The sequence below is a fragment of the Scomber japonicus genome, chromosome 12, assembly GCF_027409825.1.
Source record: "Scomber japonicus isolate fScoJap1 chromosome 12, fScoJap1.pri, whole genome shotgun sequence".
Lineage (NCBI taxonomy): Eukaryota > Metazoa > Chordata > Actinopteri > Scombriformes > Scombridae > Scomber > Scomber japonicus.
Window position 1 is genome coordinate 25068024 of NC_070589.1, and position 13131 is coordinate 25081154.

The following is a 13131-nucleotide window of genomic DNA, read 5'->3' on the forward strand; positions in this document are numbered from 1 at the left end:
TTCCTTTTGTGGGGTTAATTCTGCCTGTTTGTTTTTGTTTGCTGATAAACATCTGGTAGGAATATGTGATTTCTTCATAATGGAGTATATTATATGTGCAGCACAGTACTAGTAATAACTGAACATGGAGATGGAGTAGAGCAACTTACTTCTTAGATGCAGCTATTCTGGAAAATGTATATTTGTGCATGAAATTTAGGACATGAAAATGGTTCATTTCCTATCATGGAGCATTACTGGATGTGGTAACCCAATTAAGAGGAAAAGATCTTCTGGCAGTGGGCTCTGACTTGTAGCCATGCGGTTTGCTGCAGCGCCCTTTGAAGGCTTAAACATCTTGCAAAGTTGTTGACACTTTTGGTGATTTGAATAAACAGTTTTCTAACTGCAGAGGCAGCTTTAGCCGGAAAAGGTGGAATAAATATGTTCCAATTAACAAAATTTTAGAGTGGGTGGTCAGAACTCTGCTAGTGTGTAGCCATCTTGTCCGGCACCCACGTGACTCCTCCAGTGTCTTTAAAAGTATCTGTATAATTGGAGAACATAACTTTGCTTCCTTTCAGGCACATTAACTATTAATACTGCTACTTCCCCCTTCATTTAGCTTGATTTGAAACTTTAAATTGGAGGGAAGTTGTATCACACTAATGCTACTTAAAGCTGTTTGTTGCTGTGTTCCATTTTTAATTCAACTTATAGCTATAATAAATTAATTTCAAATGGCTTTTTCATTTACAGGTGATTCAACAAGCTGAACATGTTGCCTCAAATTTTAAGAAGCAAACCCTGGTGTGTATAAATATGTGTATATGCTCAGTTTCCATAATCAGTCACCTTATGAACATCATTACGGCAATCTAATTTCCAGTGCTGCGGTCAGAACAAGCCGCCTGGCACTTCATCAATACATAATTATATTGAAGCATGTCCCTTACAATACATGTCAAATCACCCATGTGATCCAATTAAAAAAAACAAGTCCAGGCCAGCATTCCCTGCCATCCCTGGGGTCAGGTGGAAAATAATTGCTGGACTAAAAGAATCTTTGCCCAAACACAGAAATACATTTCCACTCTGTCTTCAGGCATGCACACATAGAGCCATTATCAGTGAATTTACAACATATTCTCTCCACTAGATGATGTATGCTGCATTTATGCCAACCTATGTTGCTCTAAAATTAATACTCTCAGCTGATGTTAAAAAAAGATTCCAGCGTCCAATCTTTAATATATTATTGATGATGATGACTTCATGGTAATCCCATTAATTGTAATTAGAAATGACATTTGACCTGAATGAACTCAAAGTGAACTGGCTCCAGCTCTGCTTTGTATTTCACCTCTAACCAGCCAAAGCTACCGTCCCCTGCTGTCAGGATCTACTCAGCTGTAAATGCCTCAACTCCCAAAGGGCTGCAGGTCAGCAAGCATGCATTCCAAATTAGAGTCTGATTTTGACACCGCAAACTGGGCCAAAGCTCCCAAATCAACCCCCTACCTTGAACACATCCTTATTACTCTACGTCTCCCAACAGAAACTGGATATAAAGTCAGACTTTTTACAAAGCAATTAAGATAATAACGAGCACTCCCTTCTTTTTTTGCATGTAGGAAGCACGTCTTATCTTGAGGAATCATAAATTTGATGTGTAATTCTAACCTTTGGCTAGCGGTAAGCTTTGCACTCTTCAGGTGATTGCAGTGAAAGCATTTTCAAAAGAAAGGGAGGAGCTGCACGTGCGGAGTGTGTGGCAGGAAAAAAAAACTGCAGCAGTAATAGGAATCACTCATGCCATCAAAGATTATTGCTGACAAGGTGTTCAAGTAGTAGCATGAACACATGAAGCTTATTTGATTTCATTTTGACAACATAGTCCAACACAAAATAACACAATGTTGTTAACCTGGCTATAAGTATTGATATAGCAGTTTTCATTTACACTTACTTAAATGGTCTAATTTGATCTTCTGATCCCATAGTAACACACAACATAATGATTACTGTGCCACGCTAGCAGCTATGTGAGGCTGTACTTTGGCACAGCAATGCTAACGTCAGCTTGCTACCATGCTCACAATGCCATGTACCAAAATTAGTTTAGCATATTAACAGGCTAAAATTTACTCATTGTAACACAATGTATGTGACCATCTGACAAACATATCCATTCCTAAAACCATGCTGCTAGCATGGCTAAAAACAAAGTGTTGTTGCTAGATTCCTTCATGCAAACTGATTTTCCCCCCTGTATTTTGCTATTCTAGCTAAAAAAAAGATGAGGGGACACATAGTATTTTTGGTTAATTGAAGAATGATACCCAATGCTAGTTCATAATACTCTGCACTAGATTTTTTGAACCAAAATCCCTGCACAGTCTGATGCTAACCCCTGCTTTCCACTATAAATACCCGACAACTGTCAGGGTGCCATCCCAGGATGTGTAGCTTTATAAGGCAAAGACAGCCCCATACCGCTCACAAGTGATCAGGCAACACTGGAAGATAACAAGACTCCCAACAAGCTTATCTCTCTACTCAACAAGATTGAGTCATACGTGTTATCTCTCCCAGCCCCCGAAGGCTTTGGTGATCGTAAGCAGTGCTGCACTCACGTGTCAAGCTCAGCTCACTTTAACTGACTGAGAACAAGTGTGCACCTGAGGGCAAAAAAAATCTGTGCTAATGGCTTATTGTGCATTTTTGAACTAAGGTTCCTAATGTCAGAGTTGAAAATAACAAGTGTGCGGGTTCAGAGTCTTACTCAGCGATACGTGTCGATGGACACATGGCCATTGAGCTTACAGATGCATTATAGACTGGTCTGTGACGACCTCTCACCATGTTTAAATTCACAATAAAACATGTTTTCTATCATAATCCAATGTAATTCAGTTTTCGTTAAGCAACTACTCGGAAGAATTCAAGTTCAAACATGATCTCCATGAGATCTATTTAATCTTTTGGAAAGTAATCAGGAGTTTTTGGGCTCATGTAACTTTTAAACAGTCATAGGAGTTCTCACTTGGTTGTAATGACAGAGAATGTTGTTATAATTTTGTATTATTGAGCTCTTTGTTCATTTTTGTTTGCCTGCTACTGCAACAGTATGCCAAATGATATATTGCTTTCCACTAAGTGAAAAGTGAATTCAGTTATGTGAAAATGACACAAATATGAATATTTTCACATTTACTGTCAGCACAGCACAATTACCTACAGAGATCAAAAATGTAATTTCTCCGTTCACTTGGGATTCAATAGTTGGCACTGTCTTGGTCATAAGTGCACTTTGGGATGGTTGTGGTTTTAATGTAATAACCCAATACTTAGCTCAGCCCCTTTTTATCCAAAGAATGCCTACAGACATTACTTTACTACAACCTTTGCATGTCTTATCACCGAATCATGATAGCAACAGAGATTTGCAAACCATTTCTTTTAACCTTTAACCCTTATTTCTGAGTCACACACAGCCTTTCTATGCCCCTCATTTTGTCAGACACAGCACAATGAGTCACAGCAACAAAGAGCAGCAGGTAAAATGTCTTCTCCTAAAGCACAATATTATCAATAGTATTGATTTAAATTCCTCAGATGAATAGACAGAGATAGCCTTCGTCACTGGGAATACTACATCAAAACAACTGTAGGAAATCACTCATGTAGAGCCTCTTTCCTTGAGCCATAGAGATGAGATATCATCTTGTTCAGTCACTGTGTATGAAATGCTTAAAAGATAGTGAAGAATGAAATGGGATCACAAAATGTTCTCTATAGCAGGTCAAAAAGATTGGGCTTTTTTAATGCCAAAACAACATCTTCAGGCTTCATACCTGCTGAAAAATACAGTTTCGATACATTCACTGCATTCCAGTGAGAGTCAAAATTTGGAAATTCCCCGCTGCTTGCCCATAATTACAACCTTCCTGTGTTCCAGTGGTCCGACTTGGAAAAAACAGGCAAGAAACATGGTCACCCACGAAATTTAAATACACCTTCCCATGTTACAGCTAGTGTATGTTACAGTATATCTGAGAATGCTTACTAGCGAGTTAGTTGAGTTTCATCAAGTGAAAGTGCAACTTTCCATTTTGAATTTACTACTGTAGATAAAATCACATAGTTGTAATGGTATATTTACAGATATGTGATTCTGACTTTCAAAAGCGGATCTTGGAAACTTCTTGTCTGAAATTAATGCCTGAGCTTCCTAAAATGGTCAGCTACATTGTTAAGAGTTTTTTTGATTTTATGATATCTCAAGAATGCAACCTTTAAAATGGTGCTTTCAAGGAGCAATCAATCAGTTTTCTTCCTGTGTTTTTTTTTATTATATTGATGCCAAGTCATAATACAACAATTATATAAAATAGTTATGGAAGGAAATTACACTAATTATCCCCCCTGCATATATAGTGTGGAACACAGTTTCCAAACTAGGCGTTCTTTAAGTTAATTGACTCAATCATGGTGACTGCAGGAGTCCTAGCTCAGCAAATCCTTTCGATCATCTATTCAGGGACACTTAAAGAGAAATGTGTGTAACACGCCGCCACCAGCTGATGAACATGACAACTCTCACAGACTTTGCCCGGTCTTATCTCTCTGGTCCTGTACATTAACCTTCATCATTCAAGCTCATAAAGCTGTTAAAACTACTGAACTGTTGCATCAGGCATTATAAAGATCAATAGTCCACCCTAAAACGTGATGATCTTTAATAATTAAATATTACTTAAGTCTCAATGAAAGCACCTTTCGGATGTCATAAAATTTGGATAAACAGAAGAATGACATGAAATGTAGAGAATGAGTTATGTGTTGGAGGACCTCTCCAACTCTAAGTGTGCAGCTATGAAAGAGGGTATTAAAACAAAGAGCTCTTCCTTCTTTGATTCATTCATGTTTCTATTTTTGGGGAGGATATAAGCGGAAACACATGCTGTGAGAACTTCCCATTTCCGAACAGTCCGCCTGTGCCCAACACAGTCTGATCAGGTGTGTGTGTCTGTGTGAGAGTGTGTGTGGAAGTATGAAGAAAAACTAGTTATGTTTGCTCAGCAGTTATGAGGACAGTAGCACTTGAAGTTAAGAAACCGCATGAGTAAAATGCTGATTAACACTTTACAGACCGCCATTACACACACACACACACACACACACACACACACACACACACACACACACACACACACACACACACACACACACACAGATAATGGACACTTTTGGGGACATTACATAGACTTACATTCATTAGTTGGACACTTACCCTAACCCAAACCATTAGCACCACTTGTCTAACACTAACACTAATACTAACCTTAACCACTGACCCCAAAAACCCCCCAGCTTTTTCCTAATTGGACGAGCTGTCTTCAATTATCTGGTCTTAAGTATGATATTTTCCCCCAAAAGTAGCCTATGACAGAACAGACACACACACACACAAACACACACACATACTGGGACCAAATGTCAGTTTGGTATTTTTAAAACTAGAACAGCAAGGGAAGTATTTATTGTGATAGATTTGAAGTTTAAAACAGCTGCTAAACCAACTTTTTGTATGAACTTCCTGATTTTAAAAAAATTAAGGAGAAGCAACAGTTGTGATACTCTGTTAACCCTTCAAATGACATGTTGGCCTTCTGTCACTAGCTTTAATTAAACAAGCTGAAATGAATATCGCTTTGTGTAGTTATCCCACTGGGTGTGTAGACACAAGACCAGTGACTGCCTCAAACTATTGTATGTTAATTGTGCTGTTTACTTCGCGCTTGTGTCAATGAGCTGGTACTCACCGTTTCACATTCCAAGTCAGCAGACGATCAGCAGGTCACAATGTGTGGAGGATCCCGGTGTTTGAAAGACAAGTGAAAAATAAAAACCAAAAACATTACTGACGGGATACAAACGTTATGTCATAATTTCGATATTACCTTTCCAGATGTTCACAGTTTCGGGTTAATGCTGTGCAAATTACGCAAAGCTCACTTCATTCACTGTCAAACAACAGTTTAAATACTGTGTGTAAAGAGCTTCTGTGGCTTTTAACAGCGCACAAACAAGTTAAATAAACATAATAAACACAACCGAGCACTTTACCTGACTCTTATGACAGCTCCCTTAATACCAGCTGAGCTCAGAGAGTTTAACCGCGGTGCAGGAATCCCGACGTGGGGCTCGTCCGGGTGGAAAGGACCAGACACCTGTAAGCGCCAGTTTTGGCAAACCTTCCTGGAGACGGCCTGGGCAAACCCCGCCCCTCCTGTTTCTAAAACGGCCCCTGTAGTACTCTCAAACGGGCACGCCCACGATAACGACTCAGCCAGCACGGCTCCAGTGCCACCTGCTGGCAGTGGTGATATTAATCTCCATATCACATGACCACTAGATGGCCATGTTAGGCTGAGCTGCATTCGATGCGTTTATGATAAATCTGCAAACCAAGGACAATGTTCTTGAAAGAAACCTTGAGTGTGAACATGTGAAATGCAGTGGAGGTGTTCAGTAGTAATACTCCAATATAAATATAGAAGTACACTACACATCAGAGGGTTTCAAAGTGGGAGGTGGGCGTCCCCAAGGGGGCTTCAAACAGTTCCAGGGGAGGCTCAGTGAATGGAAGTGGAAAAATATTACATTAGTTATATAAGGAGATGATGTAAAATATTGTGTGTTATTTGGTTAGAGAGATAGTTCAGAGATGCAGTAGGCCTAGTTTTTCGGGATTTCACCATTTTTTCCCCACTTTCTCAGAGTCACAAACTAATAAATGCTTTATGACAGACCTTATTTGCTGTAGTCTGAAGTCATGTCAAATAGAAATATCAGGCTTTCTTGGCTAAATTGCTGCGAGTCTATGGGATTAAATAATATAATCATGATCCCTTAGGCATCCAGGAAGTGAGCAAAACAAGGCAAGTAAACCAAGGGGGGAGAGACACTGCCTTTTTCCAAGCTTTGTCTGAGGAGAGGTCCACAGTCTCATGCTTTGAAAAACTCAGCAGTACACCATTTCATGTAAAATTCATTCTGCTACTTCAGTAAAAGTATATAAAATATACACATGGTTGATAAATGAAATGGAAAAAAACAAAGTGTTAAAGTAAGACACAAGCCTCAATAACAGTTTGAATGGTTCCTGACATAGATTCTCCAAGTGTCTGAACTCTACTCATTCCTCTAAAATATACTCCCTCATTTTCTGTTTTTAAGATGATGATGATGATGATGGAGAGCACTTTCATTAGCTCCATCATCTCACATAAGTGTTCAATTGGGTCAGTTGGGTGAGATCTGGTGACTGTGACTGTAGTATGACTCACATTATTTTCATACACCTATGAAACCATGCAGCGATTTCTCGTAGCCTGTATGAGAGCATCCACATTTGGTAGAATTATTCACTTATATACTCAGAGATTTTTCATTTAATTTGCTCACTGTATTGTCAGTAAGATTAAAGTACTCATTTTGCAGCGTAATGATTCCTGTCAGTGTTATATTGTTTTATATTGGATTATCATTACCTGTTACATAAATGTGTAGGCAACTGTTTAATCTTGTGCTGCTCAAGGAGGTGCTAATTTGAGCTGTTTTGTACACAGTTGGGTAGTTCAAATCAATAACAATCGCTCATATCTTTATTATTTAAAATGTAAACTATGAAATAACTAGTAAATATAGCTGTCAAATAAATGTTGTGGGGTAAAAAGTACAACACTCCCACCTCAAATGTAGTAGTGGAGTAGATGCAAAAGTAGTATAAAATGGAAATACTCATGTGCACACATATCAGAATTGTACTTGACTGCAGTAAGTCTAGTTTGTTTCCACCATTTGTAAAAATGTAACAACTCAAATTCTCGCGGCTACACTTGAAGCCTCTCAAAGATCCTTCTTGGTCCATAGACCACGATTAGGTAAACACAGTCAGTGCCAAAGATTCCCATTACAATATGCTCAAATTAAAGCAGAGGCAGAGTACATGAGTAGAGAAACAATGAATGCAGACAATTCCATACAAGAACCAAAGTATTACTGATTTGTTCAGTGAGTATAAAGTGACATGAGTCACACACATATGCTCGTGAATATACTGTATGGTATTTGTAATCACCGAATCTCAACCGAAGTGAACAACTATGGAAAATTTTGGTCTGACGTGTAACACATTGCTCTCCACAACCATAATTAAAGCACCAAATAAGGGAGTATTTTTAGGAAGAATGGTCTTAGACATACAGACTTGTGAAATCCAAGAAGTATTGATGTTGTTCTGGAGGCTTATCATGACCCGATGCCTTTAAAACACTTAACATTGTTTGTTGTTTAATTTGCACCCATCTAAATCAGCAGATTACTCTCTGCTAATTCCCCCTTTAAATACTGGAGGCAGCTATTTAAGGAAAAGTTATAAAGGTCAGTTATAGGTTGCTGGTCTCAGTTCTGTTAGCACAGATAATATAACATCAATACCACTGCAGTATTTCCCAATAAGGAGAGGAGCAGCTAACGTGCAGGAAAACAGGTTGCAGTCTGTAGGTTTGAAACACACTCAATCACTTGTAGACCAATTTGTTTCAGTGTTTCATCTTTTTAATTTTTCTCAAAGCAAGTAAAACTATTTGGAGCAAACAATCTACTTCGCATTCCCTGCTTTTAATCTAATCACACAAGGATACCTATTAGACCCGACAGAGGTGTTACAGTCAAGTTTATTCAACCATGGATTTTCATATGAACAAGTGTGCACATAGGGATGACCTCATCTTCAAGGTCCCAATCCTAAACCAAACGTCTACCTGAGATTCAATTCAGTTCACCTATTCACGTGGTATTCACATAACAATGCAGAGAAACAAATCTAGACTATTTAGGTTTCTGTGGCATATATTAATGCTACAGTACGACAGGTGGTACAGTAGTTTTCAGTGACTTTTTTGGCAATTCTACAAGCTACAATGTTTGCCGTACTCTTATACAAAAAAAAAAGCTAAACCTTATCTTTGTTTTCAAATCTGATCTGGTCTAGGTTTTTTCTTTTTTACAAATCATTACTAAAACTCCTTACAAGTCTTTAGTATTGCTCTTGCTACATTGAAAAAATAGAAAAATTACATCTGAATATTGAGCTGTGGATGTGGTTTATTTATAAAGAGCCTTGCTCTTGAGTGTTCATGGCTATGTTTCAATAGTCCTTAGCTGCTTACTCTCCACATTTCCTTTCTTCTGTAATGCAAGCCTCACATCAGCAACCTCAGAAGAAAGTATGAAGCAAAGAACAAGACATCAAAGAGTTTTCAGAAGCTCATCAGCAAAAAATTAGTCTAGGATTCTGCAGAGGTGCTGGGTATCACCAAGTCTTCCTCTCCCTGAGCTTCTGCTGCTGTGTCCTTTGCTACTTTCTGTTCAGTGGCCACTAAAGAAGTGTCTGTGTCAGGGGCTTCGAAGGATTCGCCCCCCAGGTCAGTCAGCTTGATGTAGCCCTTACTGTTGGTGCGCTCCAGACGAGGGCAGCTGAAGCGCCTAGCTCTGTCGCCTTGACGACACACAGACACAGACAGGCTGCAGCGACGTGTAGACCTAGGTTGATCTGTGAGGGAGTTGAGTGACAGCCGTGACCCCATTGCCCTGGCAACAGGTGATGGAGGAAACAGTGGGGTCCACTGGAGCTGAGTCTGGGCCTGTTGCGCCTCCTGTTGGTCAGCTGTGTCTGTGGATATATCCTCATGGCTCTGCTGGGGCGGGGGTGAATCCGTCATTGAGACGTCCTTCTCCTTGCTGTCTGTCTCGTCAATCTGGCTGCTGCTGGCCTGTCCTTCCTCTCTAATGTCATCAGCAGCTGCCTCAATAACCACCCCTTCCTCTGAGCGCCCCTCTGCCTCCACTCTCTCAGACTCCTCCACTTCACAGTTGTTCAGTTTGATGACAGGGAGGGTGAAAGCGTTCACAGAGGAGGTGACAATGGAGGTGGTCTCCCACTGTCGGGGCTGTGGGGCCTGCTCGCTGCTATTGCTGTAGTCTTTGTAGATGCTGTAGACAGTGTCTGTGAAGGTCTGGACATCTCTGGACCAGCTGCGTGGCCTGCTGGCCAGTGACGGACGTCTGAACACCTCATCACCACCTAACTCGCTCTGGAAACCAAGTCCAGTGGAAGGCCAGGAACTGCGAGTGAGCATCCCACTTGCAGGGAATGAGCCCGATGGGCCCTCAGCACTCCTTGACTGGGTGTAGTTCACTAAACCGTTTAGAGGTGAGTATTCTTTTGACCGTATGCTGTGTAGATCAATAACTGTGGAATAGATATCCCTCAGGTTGATGATTTTCGTTTTCTTGTCTCGGTTTTCGTGCAGGACTGCATTGGCGCAAATAAAGAGGAAAATGCCAATTCCCATTACCAGTGGTCCGAAGACTTTTAGATTGTCTGAGTACAGGTAATTATTCATAAAGTCACAGAGGAAGCCACAGTGAGGAGCGGGGTCAGGGACACTGCTGTTAGAATGGCTATGATTTAATAATTGTGTCTGGCCAGAAGGAGGCTTATCATTGGTGATGTTGGAGGAAACAGGTGGGCTTTTGGAATAACTCATCCTGTTGGGGTGGTATGCTCCAGTTCTGCGGCGCTCCTGGTACTCATGTTGGTTCTGGCTAGGCCAGTAGCCCAGCACGGCCATGGAAATCCCAACCATGAGAACTATAACTCCAACACCAGCCACCAAACCAGCTGGGGAGCACAAATTGAGCTTCCCCTTAACCACCACCACATCGTTCTTCTTCTTTTTCTTGGATTTCCGCTTCCGTTTGTTTTCCGCTCGGTTTTTGGACCGGAGTGAATCCTGGCGCCTGTTCATGCGCAGCAGGCCACCTGTGGCTATCATGGTGGCAGTTGGACAGCAGGCTTGTCACTCAACCTAGCAGGATGCAAAAGAGATGAGAGAGAACATTAGGTTCATGATATGCATGATAAGCAGAAGGTTTAGACATTTAGACCAGCTCCAGTAAATATGTTTATTTCACTAAGAGATTATACATGTAATCCAGATTTATCACCCATGCAGGGCTGGATTACCAACTGGGAAAAAAGGCATCTACCCCAGTACCGCAGATGTTCAGGGATAGGCCCCAGGTTCACTCTGTGGCAACTACTTTCCTGTAATGTGATTAAATCTGAATTCGTCTTTATACATTTATATTATATTATATTATATATGTAAAATTAGGAATTCTGGTCAAAATATGTAGAAGGAAAACGGGAGAGGGGGTTTAATGAGGGGCCGGGAATCATTTTTGCCCTGCAGTCAAGTAGCAGCCTTGTATCAAAGATTATCCTACAGGTAGAATATACACTGCTTTTCGGCATGGATGCAGCTAAATGCAGATCCAACGTTAGTCATCAGATGGACACAAAATCGACAGATAACATCCATCCGCTAGTGTTGAATCTATAAATATGATGATGTAAGCCAAACAGAGACAAATACCTAAGTTGACAGCGAAGAACAAGGAGTGCTATTTGTCTATATTCAGCAGTGCCGGTACAATATCAGCCTATGAAAATGTAATGTGTCCAGACAGGAGGCCAGCAGGCATGTTCTATCTACCTCACTCTCTCCTCCTTACTTGCTTTCTGGCTTTGCTCTCTCCCACCAATCTCTCCTACTGACTCTCTCCCTCTTGCTTTTTTCCCCAAATCCATTTCAACATGCACCAACGCAACTGTGCTTCAAGATGACAGCATCCTTCACAAACAGCACATCACAAAGGCAAATATCAGCTATTAGCCATTTGTTTAAACATCAAACACATGATTTGCCTCATAAGATGTTTGCATTTGTTTTTGGTTTTTTGAGATAATCCTGCCCTGGTCCAAAGGGCAACAAAGCCACCAACACTTATCTTGATTACAGACATCTGCTGATGAATTTCAACCACATGGGATGAATAATAATTGGAGGATAAGGCTGATTAATTCGACTCTAGCATTCCCTCCTTGATTGCGCTGCAGCTAGATTAATCACGCGTAATTGTGACTTAGGGCTTTGCTTCATGAATAACTTATTCCACAAATTCTTTTCAGACCAGCAATTAATATGACGTTTTCAAAAGGTTACTTTTGGTGATGGCCTCCCAATTTTAACAGTCAAAATCGTTATGATGAAGGCCCTTAAAATACCTTTATGATCCAAGTTATTACAGGCACTTCCCACGGAAAGTAGAACAGAGAGCTCTGCACCTGAGCCTCAGCAAACAACACGCGGGTACTCAGCTGCTGTTCTTTCTATATCACATCCAATATCCACTCCAATGCCTCCTGGGCAAAAGCAAGTCAACCTGCACTAAAACTGATAACGCGTAGGCGGACCTCTCTACGTTTGGGGAGAGAAGGGCAGCGGTAACGTGGACCAGAAGTGGGTGTGGACAAGTCGGATTGTGTCTCTGTCTGCGGTGCTGAACGGAAGCTGCCAACTCCTCGGTTTGTCTAGAAGATGCTCGTCTAGCAGGATGCAGAGGAGAGTGGGTTTGAAGCTCCGTCCGAGCTGCGGGGGCTCATATTTTCGCGCAATGTTGCATGAGTAATCGACTGTTGACATTACGGCGCATCTGTTTCCCTTCTGCTGGAAAGCCCGTGAAGCAAATATGAGCTGCTGTGAGGCTGGAGTTGCCCTGAAAATGTCCAGAGCCACAGCGACAAATCTCGCTCCAACGCAAAGCTAAACACTGAATATTTGGGCTCACAAGGTGCAGACAGAATGACAAACATCCACACCTCTTCCATGGCCTGACGAAGCCCATGCTTTCATAACTACCACTACAACTCAGAGCTTTATAATAATGATACCCTCTATAAACGAATGATGCCACTCTCGACTGTTTTGTCTAGCCAACTTATTAGAAATCAGTATTTAATAGAAATATAGCCACAAAAAAGTTTAATTGGATTAATTCGTATTTGTATTTGTTTGGCTTAATAACCTTTTTTACGCATGTCGTGCGTATGTTTGACAGATGAGGCGTCATAAATGTAAGGCGAACCGAAATATGTATTATCAAATTGCAACAAAATCATCACACGAATAAAAGTGAACCGACTGTAGTGCGCATTGCTCCAAGTCCAACGCC

General features: G+C 40.8%; 1 protein-coding gene across 1 annotated transcript; it reads right to left on the reverse strand.

Moving 5' to 3' along the window:
* Positions 1–9338: 9338 nt before the first annotated feature.
* On the reverse strand, positions 9339–10889 carry LOC128369687 (transmembrane protein 200C). The gene has a single exon (XM_053330766.1). The coding sequence runs from the start codon at positions 10887–10889 to the stop codon at positions 9339–9341; it is 1551 nt and encodes a 516-aa protein (XP_053186741.1).
* Between the last annotated feature and the right edge of the window lie 2242 nt (positions 10890–13131).